The sequence below is a fragment of the Meles meles genome, chromosome 7, assembly GCF_922984935.1.
Source record: "Meles meles chromosome 7, mMelMel3.1 paternal haplotype, whole genome shotgun sequence".
Lineage (NCBI taxonomy): Eukaryota > Metazoa > Chordata > Mammalia > Carnivora > Mustelidae > Meles > Meles meles.
The window spans coordinates 104,112,892-104,131,912 of record NC_060072.1 but is presented as its reverse complement, the minus strand read 5'-3'; the positions used below and the strand labels follow the sequence as shown (position 1 = coordinate 104,131,912).

General features: G+C 43.6%; 1 protein-coding gene across 2 annotated transcripts; it reads right to left on the bottom strand.

Annotated features, from left to right (window-relative positions):
* Nucleotides 1–14,497: 14,497 nt before the first annotated feature.
* Nucleotides 14,498–18,897, bottom strand: NANOG (Nanog homeobox). Of its 2 annotated transcripts, none has more exons than XM_046010619.1 (4): nt 18,747–18,897; nt 15,893–16,158; nt 15,055–15,141; nt 14,498–14,917 (listed from the first exon to the last, which is right to left on the bottom strand). In XM_046010619.1, the coding sequence occupies exons 1-4, from the start codon at nt 18,895–18,897 to the stop codon at nt 14,498–14,500; spliced, it is 924 nt and encodes a 307-aa protein (XP_045866575.1). The 2 variants fall into 2 exon arrangements, with proteins under 2 accessions (XP_045866575.1, XP_045866576.1); XM_046010620.1 differs by having other exon boundaries at nt 14,498–14,869; nt 18,747–18,825.
* Nucleotides 18,898–19,021: the final 124 nt, after the last annotated feature.

Here is a 19,021-nt window from a genome sequence, read left to right as displayed (position 1 = left end):
TGTGTTTTTTTCCTCAATACCTAGACTCAAAAATCCATCTTTTATTCTTTGATTTGAAATACCAACTTTGCTGTATATTAAATTTTCATATGTACTTGGGGCTATTTGGGGCCATCTTTGTCCCATTGATCTGTTTTTCTGCAGAACCAAATTGTTTACATATTTCAAAGATATCTGCTGGGCTACTCCCTCCTCACTTTACTTTTTTGGAATTTTCCAAATTAATTTTTTCAACTTCCAAAAAGAAACCTGTCCTAATATTTTCATTGGGATGACATTGCATAGAAATTCATTCGAGGAGCACTAACATTTTTATGATATTAAGTTTTCCTATCTGTATATTCCTCAGAAGAGTTTTGGGTTTTTGGGTTTTTTTGTTTGTTTGTTTGTTTGTTTTTTAAGATTTTATGTATTTGAGAAGGAGTATGAGCAAGGGGAGGGATGGGTGGGGAGAGAGAATCTGAAGCAGACTCTACATGGAGCAAGGAGCGTGGAGCCCGACTTGGGGCTCCATCCCAGGACTCTGAGATGATGACCTGAGCAGAAATTAGGAGCTGGCCGCTTAACTGACTGAGCCACCCAGGCAGCCCCCTCAGAAGAGTTTTATAGTTTTATTCATAGAACTTCTCAAATAAAATACTTAGAAGATATTTTATATCATTTTATTTTATTGGTGCTTATTGCAAATGGCATCTTTCGTATTGAAAAATAGGTTTAGGGGCGCCTGGGTGGCTCAGTGGATTAAGCCGCTGCCTTCAGCTCAGGTCATGATCTCAGGGTCCTGGGATCGAGCCCCGCATTGGGTTCTCTGCTCCGCAGCGAGCCTGCTTCCTCCTCTCTCTCTGCCTGCCTCTCTGCCTACTTGTGATCTCTCTCTCTGTCAAATAAATAAATAAAATCTTAAAAAAAAGAAAAATAGGTTTAATAGAACCTAGAAAATAGGGGCACCTGGGTGGTTCAGTGGGTTAAAGCCTCTGTCTTGGGCTCGGGTCATGATCTCAGGGTCCTGGGATCGAGCCCTGCATTGGGCTCTTTGCTCAGCAGGGAGTCTGCTTTCTCCTCTCTCTCTGCCTGCCTCTCTGCCTACTTGTGATCTCTGTCTCTCAAATAAATAAATAAAATCTTAAAAAAAAATAAAAAATTAAAAGTACTATTTTAGTCTACTAGTGCATCCAATTAATGTGGGTGGAAGGGTGGATTTGTATGCCTTCTGTTTTACAATGCTAATAGGGGAAGCATTTCCCAGTCAGGCACAGTATTTATTCCTATAAATATATTCAGGTAAAGGAGACACACCATTTCACGTAAAGCCTCTTCAAACATACTGATTTCTATCCAGATTTTCACCTTAATCTCATCCCTTGAATTCTTATATCCTCCCAAGCGAACTGTAGCCCCCATTAGGGCTTCACCAGCAGATTATAGAAGAGCATGGGGCTACCGTGTCAAGGATCCTACAAATGTCATTTCTTCACCCAATGACTATTTTGCCTACTCATGTGCATATGGCTCTTGGTTCCCAACTGGGGTCAGGCCAAAGAACCTAGGCCCTCTAATCATTTCTTATTTTGATGAATTGCAAGAACATCACCCCAGGAAACTAGAGGTCAAGTTTCTTGAATTCTTCCAAACTAGGACAAATAAAGCAGGTTTGTTTAGGGCCCCTCGATTTTGAAGGACCAATAGTAGTCTCATATACTGTTCTTACAGTCCAGGTCCTCCCAGTAATATGCCAATTTTCTGTAGAAAAAGACCATAGAAGCAAATTAGAAAGAAAACATTAACTTATGAGAATTATAATGTAGAAAGTAAGGAAAATGCTTACAAGACAGGATCAAAGTACCAGCACCCCAGGCTTTAAAATGAAAATTGTAGGGTCTCCTTTTATATGTTAATATACCAAAAACCCACTCCCAGGATTTGCTGGGGCTAAGTAGAGAAGGAAGGACTTCATGACACCTGTATGGAAGATTAGACACTTTTGACACTTAGCAGGTAAGGAAAAGGTGGACCTTACTATAAATTAGCAATATCCAAAAAGGTTACTGAAAAGGCATACTGATAACATACACGTGAAAGAGATACTGATTACATATCTTTGAAAACAAAGATAACACTGCTTAGAATAACAAAAAGAATATAATATTTAATTTCTGTAAATGTACTATGATGTTTGTCCAAGGGAGTTAAACATTTACCATCTTTTCTATTAATTGAATGCTTATCTTAATAGGTGACTTGGTTATTTTTTATCATGGAAAGGGTGATTTCCTCCTTATAGTCTAGTTAAGACAAGGGCTGAGAATTGCCATTGTGTTTAGCAATATGGAGATCATAAGTGATCTTGAGAAGAACAATTTTGGTGGAGTGATGGTATTGAAAATTTGATTGTCGTGGGATCAGAACAGAATGGGAGGATTTCAGACAAAATATACTTCAAGATAAGAGAGTATTATTATTATTTTTTTAAAGATTTTATTTATTTATTTGACAGAGAGAGATCACAAGTAGGCAGAGAGGCAGGCAGAGAGAGAGGAGGGGGAAGCAGGCTCCCCGCTGAGCAGAGAACCCAATGCGGGGCTCCATCCCAGGACCCTGAGATCATGACCCGAGCTGAAGGCAGAAGCTTTAACCCACTGAGCCACCCAGGTACCCCTAAGATAAGAGAGTATTAAAGAATAATAGAGGGGCACCTGGATGGCTCAGTCAGTTGAGCAGCTGGTTACCTTTGGTTGTCATGATACCTGGGTCTTGGGATCCAGCCCTGTGTCTGGCTTCCTGCTCAGCAGGGAGTCTGCTTCTCTCTCTCTTTCTCTCTCTCTCTCCCTCTGCCCCACACTACTGCGTCTCTCTCTCTCTCAAATAAATAAATAAAATCTTTAAAAGAAAAAGAATAACAGGATGATAAATGATTTTTAAAAACAACAAAATAAATCAATATATCAGGAAGGCCTGGGGTGCCTGGGCGGCTCAGTGGGTTAAAGCCTCTGCCTTTGGCTCAGGTCATGAACTCAGGATCCTGGGATCAAGCCCCGAGTCCGGCTCTTTGCTTGGCAGGGAGCCTGCTTCTCCCTCTCTCTCTCTGCCTGCCTCTCTGCCTACTTATGATCTCTGTCTGTCAAATAAATTAAAATAAAATATCAGGAAGGCCTAATGCCTTAGTCTTGGATCAAAAAATTATTTAAGAATACATAAAGTATGGGGCGCCTGGGTGGCTCAGTGGGTTAAAGCCTCTGCCTTCGGCTCAGGTCATGATCCCAGGGTCCTGGGATCAAGCCCCACATCAAGCTCTCTGCTCAGCAGGGAGCCTGCTTCCTCCTCTCTCTCTGCCTGCCTCTCTGCCTACTTGAGATCTCTGTCTGTCAAATTAAAAAAAAAAAAAGAATACAGAGAGTAAAAATGGACAGAACTAAAGAGAGAAGTAAACAAAAAATATTGGAGGGGCACCTAGCTGGCTCAGTCCGTGGGGCTTGTGACTCTTGATCTCAGGGTGGTGAATTCGAGGCCCATGTTGGGTGTGGAGCCTAATTCAAGAAAGAAAAGTAAAGAAATATATATGGGGCACCTGGGTGACTCAGTAGCTTAAGCCTCTGCCTTCAGCTCAGGTCATGGTCTCTGGGTCCTGGGATCGAGCTTCGAGTCAGGCTTTCTGCTCAGCTGGGAACCTGCTTCTCCCTCTGACTGCCACTCCCCCTGCTTGTACTCTCTCTTCCTTTCTCTGACATGAATAAAATCTTTTAAAAATTTATTACTTATTTATTTGAGAGAGAGAAATAAGATAGTGAGAAGAGTGCATGAGTGGGGAAGAGAGGGTGAAGCAGGCTCCCGCTGAGCAGGGAGGCTGGTGTGGGCTCATCCCAGGACCTTGGGATCTGGACCGGAGCGGAAGGCAGATACTTAACTGACTGAGCCACCCAGGAGCCCCCAAACTGGCTTATTTTTCTTTATTCTTTTGGAAAATGCAAGTGGCATAAGGAAAGACACAGTGAAGAGCCACTGATGGAGTTAATAATCATCATCTCTCTCTTATCCTGATGAAGACTGTGGAGTCCGAATAGATAAAAAAGAGCCCTTGGCACTCCTGGGTGGCTCAGTCCCTTAAGCGTCTGCCTTCAAATCAGGTCATGGTCCCAGGGTTGTGGGATTGAGTCCATCAGGCTCCTTGCTCAGCAGGGAGCCTGCTTGTACTCTTGCTCTCTCTCTGGCAAATAAAATCTTAAAAAAAAAAAAAAAAGAAGAAGAAAGAAAGAACCCCTTTTCTTGACGTAATAAATAAGAACCAGTGGAAATTAGCTTATTTGTGCTTAAGGGTTCCTCGGGCAGCACCCAAGGGACCAGCAAAACCTACACAGTTTGGGGAATGTTAAGTATGACGGTAGGATTAAGTGGCTGAGGAAGGGTTTGAGATTGAGGAAATGAGATCTGGCATGTAGAGAAGGCTGAGAATCAAGGAAGATCTAGGGTTGCAAAAAGGACAGGAGCCGTGTGGCTAATCTGGTTTAATGTGCAATTACTATATTGTTGAGAATGTTCACTTCAACCGTGGGAAACAATTGGAATGTATGTAACACAGGAAGCACATTAATTAGAGGTAAGTCAGGGGGCCGCCGTGCCTCAGTGGGTGCAGCATGTGACTCTTGATCTCCTGGTTGAGTTCAGCCCCCATTGGTTGCGGATATGACTTAAGAAAAAATCTTTAAAAAATTATAGATCAATTAGTAACCAGTAAGACAGATTAGATTTGGATAGGCAGAGGACAGGTGCAGAGAGCCCAGAAAGAAATGGAAAGAGGCACCTAATACTCTTCTTTAGCCTAACCGTGAATACTCTTACACAGCTGTAACTATGAACTTAACAAGGCCAGCCATCCTTGATCCCCCATTCCAGCCCCCCCAAGTACTCCGCTCAGGCAGTGAAAATAAGTTCCATAGCTGTTCATCAAGCTAAGGAGAGCTAGGAGTGCTGGCCGCGGTGTCTGCCAAAGAGGAAGCCCGTTGGATTGTGTGCAGGAACCTTCCTTCTGCAGAAGCCCGGCGCACCAATGTCAAGTTCTCGTCCTCCGCCCTGGCGCCCGCGTCCTGCACCAGAGACCTGTCCTGGGAACATCACTTGCAACCGTCCTGAACGCGTGTATGGCATATTCGCATACCCCGTGCCCTGAGCATTTGAGGAGATGGATTGAAGACCAGTCTAGCTGGTCTTCATTTCATCCGTGAGCTTTTCTGATGGCTTGCAGGCTCGTACACGGGGAGGTGGCGCGACCGCTGTATTCCAGTCCTTTCTTACCTTCACCTTGCAAAATCCCCAAGAACGCGTTCTTCTAGGAGCACAGAGTGGTCCATCAACCACCCAGAAACTAGGACTCTTTTAAGGAGAGACCGGCCACCAGCTGCTGCTGTTGCTTTTCAATGGGGTTTCACTTCAACCCCACACAGAGGCGCCTATTCAAATGCCTACCTTCCAGCATCCTTAGTCAACTAACTTCCTGCGCCTTAAGCTTTTGTCTGCCCCAACTGGCTTCTTTATTTAACAAATTCCCTTATCTACCGCTTGAGGCGAAGCTCACTGGGCCCCAGGAGGCAAGCAATATTTACTAAAGTTCCTCCCCCACTTTCCTGCCCCGTCTGGCGGGTGTCTGCCTTTACCTTTAGGTTTGCAGTCCTGGCCTGTTTTTTTCCCTGTAGACATGAAGTTTTCTGAATAGGATTATTCAGAACAGAATGAAGCGTGTCCTTTACCCCGAGAACCAGGTGCTTGAAATTCAGTAAGCAAGGCTTCTAATCCTCCCACTCGAGAGCTTTGAAGCCAGACTGTGAAATTCAGGAGAGCCAGGCAGATCGACCCAAGGGTGCTTTTCCCTTTCAGGTAGAAACTGAGAAGGAAATGCAAGCCGAACATGAAGAAAACGTGAGTTTTAAAAACTAAAATATGGTAAAGCAAGTAAAATAGGAACCGGAAGTAACAACCACCTCCTTTTGGAAGATGGAGAGAGCAAGATTTTCCGAAAGAAAGGGATGTGAAAAGATGGAGGGTATGGCTGGTGAGGTTATAAGTAATTCACCTTTGTGCCTTATCTCTATTTTGCTAGTATATATTCTGGGTGAGTCTGTGACCAAAAGGATAAGCTCAACGGCCTTAAATTGAGTTTGCAACCTCTTCTAATTCTTCTTGGCAACTTCTTCAAGCTTTTATGTGGCTTACTTATGAAGATAGTGAATTTTTTTTTTTTGCTTTTATTAACTTTATTCTCAAACAGCCATCTTCTACCTTCCTAGGTATTTATTATATAATACATATATATTTATGTATATTTCTGTTTATATTGTTATATATTTTTATATATGTTATATATGTTTATATATATTTTTTTAAAGAACCGGATTTTTTATTTTCTTTGTATTTTTTTTTTCCTTTTTAATCAGAGAGAGAGTGGCACAAGCAGGGGGAGAGGCAGTCAGAGGGAGAAACAGACTCCTTGCTGAGCAAGGAGCCCCATGCGGGACTCGATTCTAGGACCCTGGATCATGACCTGAGCCACCCAGGTGTCCCTATATATAGTTATATATATTTCTTTTATATATATATATATATATATGTATATATATATATACACACACACATATATATAAACACAAACATACATATATATAACAAACATTTATTTTATATATATAATAAATATATATACATGTTAATAGCAACATGGTTTATAGTGGCAAATAACCAAAATGGGAGCAATTTTAAATAAGTTGTAATGCATCTGTAATAGGTAAAATTATACAACAATTGAGTCAGATCTTAATTTACTCACGTGGAAAAAATCTCTGATACATTCTTTGAAAACAAAAGAACAGGGCACTTGGGTGTCTCAGTCATTGAGCGTCTGCCTTCCACTCGGGTCATGGTCATCGGGTCCTGGGGTTCCCTGCTCAGTGGGAAGTCTGCTTCTCCCTCTCCCATTCCCCCTGTTTGTGTTCCCTCTCTGTCAAATAAATAGATTTTTTAAAACTGTTAAAAAAATTAAAAAAAAAACCATAAACAACAACAAAAAAACACTTGTTGGCTCAGTTGGTTAGCTTGCTATTCTTGATCTCTGGGTCGGTGGATTTGAGCCCCACTTTGGGTGTAAAGATTACTAAACAAACAAAAAAACCTATAAAACAAAAAACAAAACCCACTCATGTTTTTGTGTTCACACGCACCATCCTTTTGATCTTATTTATTTATTGTAAGTAAGTTCTCTGCCCAACCTGGGACTTGAACTCACAAACCTGGAGATCAGGAGTCACTCGCTCTCCTGACTCAGCCAGCTGGGCATCCCCTCTATGACATACGAATATTTTTTTTTTCCCTGATATATTCTTAAGTAGAAAAAGAAGGTTTCAGAACAAAATACATGATGGAATTCTGTATTTGGATAGGAAAATTGTGTTATAATTCTATTGTTTATCATGTATACACATGGAAATGTCTGCAAAGATAATTTGAAAGTTAACAATGATGTTAAAAAAGTTAACTTTAGGGGGCGCCTGGGTGGCTCAGCGGGTTAAAGCCTCTGCCTTCAGCTCAGGTCATGATCCCAGGGTCCTGGGATCGAGCCCCGCATTGGGCTCTCTGCTTGGCTGGGAGCCTGCTTCCTCCTCTCTCTCTCTCTGCCTGCCTCTCTGCCTACTTGTAATCTCTATCTGTCAAATAAATAAATCTTTAAAAAAAAAAAAAAAAGTTAACTTTAGGGGCACCTGGGTGGCTCAGTGGGTTAAAGCCTCTGCCTTCGGCTCAGATCATGGTCCTGGGGTCCTGGGGTCCTGGGATTGAGCCCCACATTGCCCCTCATCGGGCTCTCTGCTCAGCAGGGAGCCTGCTCCCCTTCCTCTCTCTCTGCCTGCCGTTCTTCCTACTTGTGATCTCTGTCTGTCAAACAAATAAAACCTTTTTTTTTTTTTTAAGATTTTATTTATTTATTTGACAGACAGATCACAAGTAGGCAGAGAGGCAGGCAGAGAGAGAGAGGAGGAAGCAGGCTGTCCGCAGAGCAGAGAGCCCGATGCGGGCTCGATCCCAGAACCCTGGGATCATGACCTGAGCCGAAGGCAGAGGCTTTAACCCACTGAGCCACCCAGGCGCCCCAACAAATAAAATCTTTTTAAAAAAAGTTAACTGAAGAAAAAAAGTTAACTTTAGGGGTGCCTGGGTGGCTCAGTGGGTTAAACGTCTGCCTTCAGCTCAGGTCATGATCCCAGGGTCCTAGAATCTGATCTCCTGTCAGACTCCCTGCTTAGCTGGGAGCCCGTTTCTCCCTCTCCTCTCCACTTGTGCTCTCTCTCGGTATTTCTGTCTGTCTCTCAAATAAATAAATTTTTAAGTTAACTTTAGGGGTGCCTGGGTGGCTCAGATGGTTAAGCATCTGTCTTTGTCTCAGGTCCTTGGGTCATGGAAGTCTGCTTCTCCCTCTCCCACTCCCCCTGCCCGTGTTCCTGCTCTCACTGTCTCTCTGTCAAATAAATAAATAAAATCTTAAAAATTTTTTAAAAATAGGGGCACCTGGGTGGCTCAGTGGATTAAGCCGCTGCCTTCGGCTCAGGTCATGATCTCAGGGTCCTGGGATCGAGCCCCACATCGGGCTCTCTGCTCCGCAGGGAGCCTGCTTCCTCCTCTCTCTCTGCCTGCTTCTCTGCCTACTTGTGATCTCTGCCTGTTAAATAAATAAAATCTTAAAAAAAAAAAAATTTTTTTTTAAATAGGGGCGCCTGGGTGGCTCAGTGGGTTAAAGCCTCTGCCTTCAGCTGAGGTCATGATCCCAGGGTACTGGGATCCAACCCCACATCAGGCTCTCTGCTCAGCGGGAAGCCTGCTTCCCCCTCTCTCTCTACCTGCCTCTTTACCTACTTGTGATCTCTGTCTGTCAAATAAATTTAAAAAAAAATTTTTTTTAAATAGAAGTTAACTTTATGTAATAATCTTGTTTTAATATTGTATGAGTAGGGTTTTGTTTTGTTTTGTTTTTTAAGGGAATAACAAAGCCACACCGGGAACTTAGGAAGAGTCCCCAAAACTAATCTTTCTCTTAGTTCAACTACCTCAACGTCACCTTTATGTTCTTCATATCAGAAATGTTTTGATAGAGAATATTCAAGAAAGAAACTATCTCAACCTTGGCTGATACATTTAGGAAAATAAATCTTTTTTTTTTTAAGATTTCTTAAAATTTAAAAAAAAATTTTTTTTTTAAGATTTTATTTATTTATTTGACACAGAGAGATCACAAGTAGGCAGAAAGGCAGGCAGAGAGAGAGAGGAGTAAGCAGGGTCCCCGCGGAGCAGAGAGCCTGATGCAGGGCTGGATCCCAGGACCCTGAGATCACGACCTGAGCCGAAGGAAGCGGCTCAATCCACTGAGCCACCCAGGCGCCCCTAAAAAATATTTTTGACAGGGGCGCCTGGGTGGCTCAGTGGGTTACACCTCTGCCTTCAGCTCAGGTCATGATCTCAGGGTCCTGGGATCGAGCCCCGCATCGGGCTCTCTGCTCAGCGGGAAGCCTGCTTCCACCTCTCTCCCTCTGCCTGCCTCTCTGCCTACTTGTGATCTCTCTCTCTCTGTCAAATAAATAAAATTAAAAAAAAAATAAATAAAAATATTTTTGACAGAGCCACAGCGAGAGAGGGAACACAAACAGGGGGAGTGGAAGAGGGAGAAGCAGGAAGTCCGATGAAGAGCTCGATCCCAGAACCCTGAGACCATGACCTGAGCCAAGGCAGAGGCTTAACCCACTGAGCCACCCAGGTGCCCCAAATTCTTTTTTAAAACATAATTATCAGGGTGCCTGCCTGGCTTCATTGGAAGAGCATGTGACTCTTGATCTTGGGGTTGTGAGTTCTGGTTTCATGTTGGGTATAGAGATGCCCTAAATAAATACATAAATAAATTTTTAAAAAAGTAATTATCAATATTTAAGATTCTTCCAAATAGATATACATTCTAAATTCTGACTTGCAAAGAGGTTGAAGATATAATGCTAAGTGGAAAAGATACACAACAAACTTTTAGAGGAGAATGTATGGCATGCGTAAAAATTCATATAAAACCACGCATATTATACATACTAAATACCTGTAGAAATTAAATAAACTGTGCTTACTAGGTTCACTTTATGATTCATTTCTCTATTACTTAAGTTTTTTTTTAAGTCTTTTTTTTTAAATTTTATTTATTTATTTATTTGACAGAGATCACAAGTAGGCAGAGAGGCAGGCAGAGAGAGAGGAAGGGAAACAGGCTCTCCGCTGAGCAGAGAGCCCGATGCGCGGCTCGATCCCAGGACCCTGAGATCATGACCTGAGCTGAAGGCAGAGGCTTTAACCCACTGAGCCACCTAGGCGCCCCTTAAGTCTTTTTTTTTTTTTTTTTTTTGGAGATTTTATTTATTTGACAGAGCAAGAGAGCACAAGCAAGGGGGGACAGTGGGGAGAGAGGGAGAAGCAGGCTTCCTGCTGAGCAGGGAGCCCGATGTGGGTCTCAATCCCAGGACCCCGAGATCATGACCTGAGCGGAAGGCAGGCGCCCAACCGTCCGAGCCACCCAGGCGTCCCTTAAATTTGTTCTTAATAGCAAGTTTTAATTTTGCAATCTAAAGAGTCCAGGAATCTTCTTTCTGCCTGTGGTCTCTGTCCCTGTGCTTTCATAAAAACACCCTTTTTGGCGGGGGAGGGAGGAAGAGGTCCAATCTTTTATTAATTTATTTATCTTTTGTTTATTTATTTAACATGGATTGAGCGAGCAAGCGACAGAGAGAGCAAGCACAAGCAGGGAGAATGGCAGGCTAGGGAGAAGCAGGCTGCCAGCTGAGCAAGAAGCCCAATGTGGGGGGGCGCCTGGGTGGCTCAGTGGGTTAGGCCGCTGCCTTCGGCTCGGGTCATGATCTCAGAGTCCTGGGATCGAGTCCCATATCGGGATCTCTGCTCAGCGGGGAGCCTGCTTCCCTCTCTCTCTCTCTCTGCCTACTTGTGATCTCTCTCTCGCTGTCAAATAAATAAATAAAATCTTAAAAAAAAAAAAAAGCAGCCCAATGTGGGGCTCGATCCCAGGACCCTGGGATCATGACCTTAGTCAAAGGCAGCTGCTTAACCGACTGAGCCACCCAGGTGCCCCAACTTATTATATCTTTCTTTTTAAAAGATTTTATTGATTTATTTGACAAAGAGAAATAAAGCAAGAGAGAGAACACAAATAGCGAGAGTGGGAGAGGGAGAAGTCTCCTCGCTGAGCAGGGAGACTTACGTGGGACTTAATCCCAGGACCCTGGGATCATAACCTGAGCTAAAGGCAGCTGCTTAATGACTAAGCCACCCAGGCACCCCCAACTTATTATATCTTTTAAAGATTTTATTTGAAAGAGAGCACAAGTAAGGGGGAGAGGAGAAGCAGAGTGAGAGGGAGAAGCAGGCTCCCCACCTAGCAGAAAGCCCAATGGGGGGCTAAATCCCAGGACACTGAGACCTGAGTGACCAGAGTGGAAGACAGATGTCTAATTCAGAGAGCCACCCATGCGCCCAAGAGGTCCTATCTTTTGAAAAGATAAATGCAGACTCTCTCTGGTTCCCTCCCTGATGACCCTGGGTTTCACTGTCTTCTGCCTTTGGGGTTTTGTCTTTACCTAACACTCACCTGTTGGGAAGAGTGGGTGAACAGCATTTCCAGAATTCCTTATCTCCAAAAGAGAAGGTGGAACACCAGAAATCATCTTTCTCCTTTTTCCTTCTTTCCTTTCAATCTTTTTTTTTCCCCTTCTTTTCCTTTCCGGTATTTTTTAAATTGGTGTTGGGAGCGCCTGGGTGCCTGTCGGTTAAGCGTCTGTCTTTGGCTCAGGTCGTGATTCTGGAGCCCCAGGATCAAGTCCCTGAAGTCTGCTTCTCCCTCTCTCTGCCCCTCCCCTAGCTTGTTCTCTCTTGCTTACTCTCCCAAATAAATAAAATCTTAAAAAAGGAAAATAAAAGTGTTCTTTTTACTGCTCTAAATCTTTTAATTCTTAGCCATTTCCTTGCCTATTCCCAATGTCTTGTAGCTGAACTTAATCCAAAGCAAAAACAAGCAGCAATAAAGGGTGTTAAAACATCACTTGCACAGGGAAGGTTCAGTACTGGAGAGCTAACTTTAAGTTTCCCTAAGATTCTCACTATGTAATCACTGTTTTCCCATTTCTACGCTCTGGGTCACCATTTAGTATTTCCTCAGATGTATTGGCAATTCACTACATGCAAAGAATTTTGTAAAAAAGTAATGTTTTTTTTTTTTTAATTTTTTAAAGTAAGCGCTATTCCTGATGTGGGGTCTGAACTCAGGACTCTTCAGATCAAGGGTCAGGGCTCCACCAGCTGAGGAAGCCAGGGGCCCAGTGACACAGTATTTAAGAAAAAAAAAATTTTTTTTTTAAAGATTTTATTTATTTATTTGACAGACAGAGATCACAAGTAGATAGAGAGGCAGGCAGAGAGAGAGAGAGAGAGAGAGAGAGAGAGAGAAGCAGGCTCCCTGCCGAGCAGAGAGCCCGATACGGGACTCGATCCCAGGACCCTGAGATCATGACCTGAGCCGAAGGCAGCGGCTTAACCCACTGAGCCACCCAGGCGCCCCAAGAAAAAATTTTTAAGAGAAAAAAAGTGGCAGAACAGTGAGATGCTATGAAATATCATACTCAAATCTTGCTGAATTATGAAACTAAAATGTGGGGATTTATAAGTGATTTCATGTACTATTTTAATTGTTGGATCAGTGCTTTTTGTTTTTTAAAGATTTACTTGACAGAGAGAGATCACAAGTAGGCAGAGAGACAGGCAGAGAGAGGAGGAAGCAGGCTCCCTGCTGAGCAGAGAGCCCAATGTAGTCTCCATCCCAGGACCCTGGGACCATGACCCAAGCCAAAGGCAGAGGCTTTAACCCACTGAGCCACCCAGGCTCCCCGTGATCAGTGCTGTTTTTATTATCTTCTCCATTCATAATATAGTACTTGGCACAAAACTCAAATAGCAGACAGCTGAGATTGTGTTGTCCTCAGGTCTTGGCAGAAATTATCCCCGATTTCTTGTCAAATGTCTAGACAGTTTGATTGGATAAGGTTTCACAACATTGGACAATTGGGGGAACCATGAGGGAAAGGACCAGGAAAACTGCCTGGTTACTCTCTGCTGCTTCGGGAAATGTATGTTCCTGTGGAGCTGGAAGGCACTGAGGAAGGTGGACTGACTCAACTAGACCAATTTAGGGGTGAGCCAGAATGGGAAAAGATAGTAAAAAAAAAAAAGTTTTAGTATCATTCATAGAGGTCTGCCTAGCCTATCCTAAGGTGAGAACATAACTTACCTGGACAAAAATATCTATTGCGTATTTGCCTCAGAACTTATTACATATTAGTCTCTGCAATGGTCTATGTTAACATTGATTTATACTTTCAAACATTGTGTTTTGTAGTTGGCCTGTAAATTTAATAAGGTCTTTTTTAAAATAAAAGCTGACATTTATAGGTCTTAAAAATCTTAAAACAAGGGGCGCCTGGGTGGCTCAGTGGGTTAAGCCGCTGCCTTTGGCTCAGGTCATGATCTCAGGGTCCTGGGATCGAGCCCCGCATGGGACTCTCTGCTCAGAAGGGAGCCTGCTGCTTCCCTTCCCCTCTCTCTGCCTGCCTCTTTGCCTACTTGTGATCTCTGTCAAATAAAAAAAATAAAAAACAAAAACAAGACCCATGTTGGGCACCTGGGTGCTCAGTCGGTCAAGCATCTGCTTCCTGCTCAGGTCATGATCCCAGGGTTCTGGGATCTACTCTGGCGGGCTCCTTTCTCAGCAAAGAGCCTGCTTCTCCCTTTCCCTCTGCCAAGTAAATAAAATCTTTAAAAACTAAACAAAAAACCCATTTTAGTCCAGTTTTTACTCACTGAACTACTGGTGAAAATCAAGGTAGAGACAACAAAGGGTAAAGTGGGTATTTTTATTTATTTGTACTTAAACCTATCCAACCAGCCAAACTGGTACTATTATCATGATACGTTAAAATACAAAACATCTTTCTACAAATACTAGAATTAACAGTTCTAGTAAAACTTCGCAAGGGGCAGAGGAAATCAATGAAGCACATTGTAGTTTTACCCTTCACCATTAAAAATTAAGGTTGTTAACAAGAAAGCCTCACAATCTCAGAAAATACCATTATCCTTTATCACATGTCTTTGTATCTTTACTTCCTATTCTTGAGGTTAGATTCTAGAGCCTGAAAATACACCAGTAGGACTGTATCCAGTTATCTACAGTCAGAAACACCTGTTCCATGTTGTGCACAACCAATGCTACTGAGAGCTTTGACTCCAATCAAACCCCCTCAAAAGGTACAGTAAGAATAACGGGAAACACAATATTAAGGCAAAGATACAGGACTCTAAAAGACAAAGCCTAGGAGACGTGATACAGCCATTGCCCAAACCAAGATCGAGTAATACTCGTCGTCACACATCTTCAGGCTGTATGTTCAGAGTAATTTGGGAACAAATCCATGATTTGCTGGGTACTGAAATACTTAGCGGACTGCTGTATTACACTATAGCTTTCCCCAGAAGTTTCTAAGAGGGACTCCAAATCACTGACGGAATTTTGCTGGAACTGGATCTGGGGTTGCAGGGATTCCTCTCCACAGCTGTGGAGCTGACTGTTCCAAGCTTGGGGGCACCAGGTCTGACTGGTCCAGGAGTGATTGCTCCAAGACTGGCCGTTCCAGGAGTGGTTGCTCCAAGATTGGCTGTTCCAGGTCTGGTTGCTCCAATTCGGGTTATTCCAGGTCTGGCTGCTGCTCCATATTGGAAGGTTTCCAGAAGTGTTCATCAGGTGTCCCTGGTGGTAGGAGTAGAAGGCTGGGTATTCAGTGGCTGCCGTGCTATTCTGAAAGGGAATGGCAGATTACCTGAAAAGCCTGGAGGGAAATCAGAACTGTCTGTGGCTGGGGTTGTCCAGTTTAACAATGAACAAAACTAAGAAGTCAGTGAAAAGAAACCAGAAGAATAAAAGCTTCCCATTACCTGAGTCACACTCTTGCTCTCCTTTGGCCAGTGGTTTTTCTGCCACCTTTTACATTTCATTCTCTGGTTCTGGAACCAGGTCTTCACCTACAAGAAAAAAAAAGTGACAGGAAAACATAAAATACTGGTAGTGTGCATGTACCAGGGATCAAAGAGTATTGTTAACGTTTTTTTCCCCTCTAACAAGCACAACTACCTAAAAATGGAGACTTCTAGAGTCCTTTCTGCAATCTGGAAACAACGCTCTGTGTATGAATGTCAAAACCCCTCAAGTTAGTTGGCTTTAAAGATGGTCATGAGGAGTGCCTGGGTGGCTCAGTTGGTTAAGCGTCTGCCTCTGGCTCAGTCATGATCCCAGAGTCCCGGGATCTAGACTGCTTCTCCTTCCCCTTTTGCACTCTCTGTCAAATAAATAAATAAAAATCTTTTTTTATTTTTTGAGATTTTATTTATTTATCCGACAGAGATCATAAGCAGGCAGAGAGGCAGGCAGAGAGAGAGGATGGGAAGCAGGGTCCCTGCTGACCAGAGAGCCCGATGTGGGGCTCGATCCCAGGACCCCAGGATCACGACCCGAGCTGAAGGCAGAGGCTTTAACACACTGAGCCACCCAGGTACCCCTAAATAAATAAAAATCTTAAAAAAATAAAATAAATAAATAGATAAATAAATAAAGACAGTCATGAAATCAAGATCCCACTTTCATATTAAAATTACTTGTGGGGGCACACAAACACAGCACACAGATGTTATTACTGCTCATCTGCAAACAAGGCTTTTTTTTTTTGCAAATAAGCCTTTTTATTTGTCACTGCAAGGACAACAAAACACACCTTACCTGCTTATAGCTAAGGTTCAGAATGTTGGAAAGTTCTTGCATCTGCTGGAGGCTGAGGTATTTCTGCCTCTGAAATCGATCATTGAGTACATAGAGTTGGGTCTGAGAGAATACTGTCCTGATCTTCTGTTTCTTGCCCTGGGCTGTGTCTTCCTTCCTCCCTGTTCTCTCCTCTGCAGAAGTAGGCGGTAGTTTCACCTTGGGACTGGTGGAGGAATCCGGGCTGTCCTGAACAAGCAGATCCACAGAGGAAGGAAGAGGAGAGACTGTCGGGAATAAGACATTTTTCTCTGAAACTTTCCGAAGATTAATTCATACTCACAAATTTATTGTTTTCAAAGTATTTTTGAAGTTCTCACAACCTCAGAATTAGGAGTAAATAAAAACTCTTAGAGACCCTGAAACACTTGGCTCACCTTTGTATGATGCCAACCCACTAAGTGTATACTAGTTGTGGCCATTTCACATCCAATGGACATGGCCAATAGCTTACCTGCTGGGAAGCAGAGTGGGACTCAAACTTTTTTTTTTTTTTTAACGATTTTATTTTTAAGTAATCTCTACACCTAAGATGGGGCTCAAACTTACAAGATCAAGAGTCACATGCTGGGGCGCCTGGGTGGCTCAGTGGGTTAAAGCCTCTGCCTTAGGCTCAGGTCATGGTCCCAGGGTCCTGGGATCCAGCCCTGCATCCATCAGGCTCTCTGCTCTGCAGGGAGCCTGCTTCCTCCCCTCTCTCTCTGCCTACTTGTGATCTCTGTCAAATAAATAAATAAAAAGTCACATGCTCCTCTCACTGAGCCAGCCAGGAGCCCCCTCGAACCTCTTTGACAAAAGCTTTTTACTGCAAATTAATGCTTCAGAGCCCACACTGTGACTGCTTAGAAAGCTGGGAATGGTCACTGCACTCCTTTCTGTAAAATTAGTCGTTATCATCTACATCAGATTCTGGGGACCCTCTAAAATCCAGTTTAGGGGCACTTGGGCAGCTCAGTTGTTAAGCATCATCTGCCTTCGGCTCAGGTCATGATCCCAGGGTCCTGGGATGGAGCCGGGCATGGGGCTCCCTGCTCAGGGGTAAGCCTGCTTCTCCCTCTCCCATTTCCCCCTGCTTGTGTTCCCTCTCTTGCTGTCTGTCAAATAAATAAACGAAATCTTTAAAAATAATAGTAACAGAATAAAATCCAGTTTACCACTGCCCAGTTCCAAATACCAGGACTAGCAGGAACTGAGAATTGACAGGCTTCAGTTTCAGTACAAACTCTACCTTTACTAGATCTGGGACCACATTTCCGAAAGTGTTTCTGTCCTTCATGGAGTTCCTTCATTGATTAACGCAAAGTGACAGAGAAAACTGCTTAGCACCAGGACTTCGCATATATCGACTTACTAACTAAAAATTTCTTTGGGATGCCTGAGTGGCTTAGGTCATGATCCCACCATCCTCAGATGGAGTCCTGCATCAGGCTCCTTTCTCCAGCGGGGAGCCTGCTTCTCCCTCTGCCTTCCACTCTTCCTGCTTGTGTGACAAATGAAGTCTTTTTTTTTTGTTTTGTTTTTTGGTTTTTTTTGACAAATGATGTCTTAAAAAAATAACAAAATAAGTAAAAATGAATTTCCTGTATTACCTATATTTGGCAGCCTCTTAAACTCTCAATTGCACAGAGGTATTTATTCCCCATGCTCAATTTCAGTTGTCATGGAATAAAGACAACCTGTATGGGGCAAAAATTCACAAACTTATGCTTCCTCTAAGTAGATCTAGAAGGAAAGAAAGTGGGGCATCTCCTAACAACTCTCTCTACAAACTTGCACTTGGCTTACTAAGGAGGGCATGCCCACCTGCTGACGCCTACTTGCTCATACCCAAGCTGTTTCTCACGACTCAGCACTTTATTTCCAACGTTTGAAATTATGAAAGGACATCAACCTGAAGTTTAGGAAAACAGGGTAACATTAAAATCTAACATTCCATTAAAGTAGTTTCCTACTTCCTCCTTCTGCACAGCTTAATTTTAGGGACAATCATCATGTAAAGAACTTTTAAGTCTTAAAAAAACGATTTTTACCACAGATCTTTAAAAAAAATGGTAAAGATTTACATTTTCATTTTCAACCACCCCTGCCCGATTTACAAAAAGTACTACCTTTACAGTGTCCTGAGCACTGTCCCCCCCCCCCCCACCTGTGGTCACCATTTAGAAGGCAACCAGAGTTTCAAATTTGGGCTCTAGGCACTCGGTCAGCAGAGTAAACCTAGAATTAGCTACCATAAAATGGAATGAACATCTCCCCGGCATTAGGAGACGTGGGCATAGCAGGCTCCCAGAAACTCGAACTGCCCGGGTTAGTAACTCGCAGAGCCCAGGAGTGGGAGAAGAGCCGATGACTAGTATCGCACAAAGGCAAAAACGTTTCAATAAGGCGAGATTCACAATTACCACGCCGCTTCTGGCAGTCCCCTGAAAGAGCCTAATCAGAAAGCTCAGAATCTCCCCGCATCCCCCGGCTGCGATGCCAGGACTTCTGGCTCTAGCAGTGACACCCCTCCGGCGTATGCTCTGCATCGCGAGCAGATTAAGACGATCAGCTCATTTATTCCGACACATCTGCGCTTCCACAGTGCTAGGCACCTCTTCGTTCAAATACGCAGTGAACAGTCCAGATGCCGGCACCCCGGGGCCCTCGTCTCTCGACTGACAACCTGGGACAGGTGAAACCGAGACGACTCACTAGGGACACCTGCTAGTATGAATGGCCTGCAACTGCTCACGAGGGAAACGAAGGACCCTGACCCTCCTGCTGCTTCACGTTCCCTCAAGATCAGCTTTCCGAGAAGTCGTGTCCTCCTTACCGGTCTCCGCGTGGGGAGTCTCCGCAGATGACATCTGTAGGGACGCATAACTTTCTTCAGGCCTGCAAACCTGAGGCATTGGAGAAGAGTCCCTAGACCCGGGCGGTCTGGGGCCAGGAGGGGACTGGGGCAGAGCTGGATCCGCACTCATGTTGGGGAGTTGAGGGTAGAGGGGGAAAAAGAGCAAGATTGTAAGGAAGGCCCGGGCTTCTGGATCAGGTGGAAGAGCCGAGATGAATAGGAAGACGTCCAGGTGTAAGAGTAGGAGAAAGACA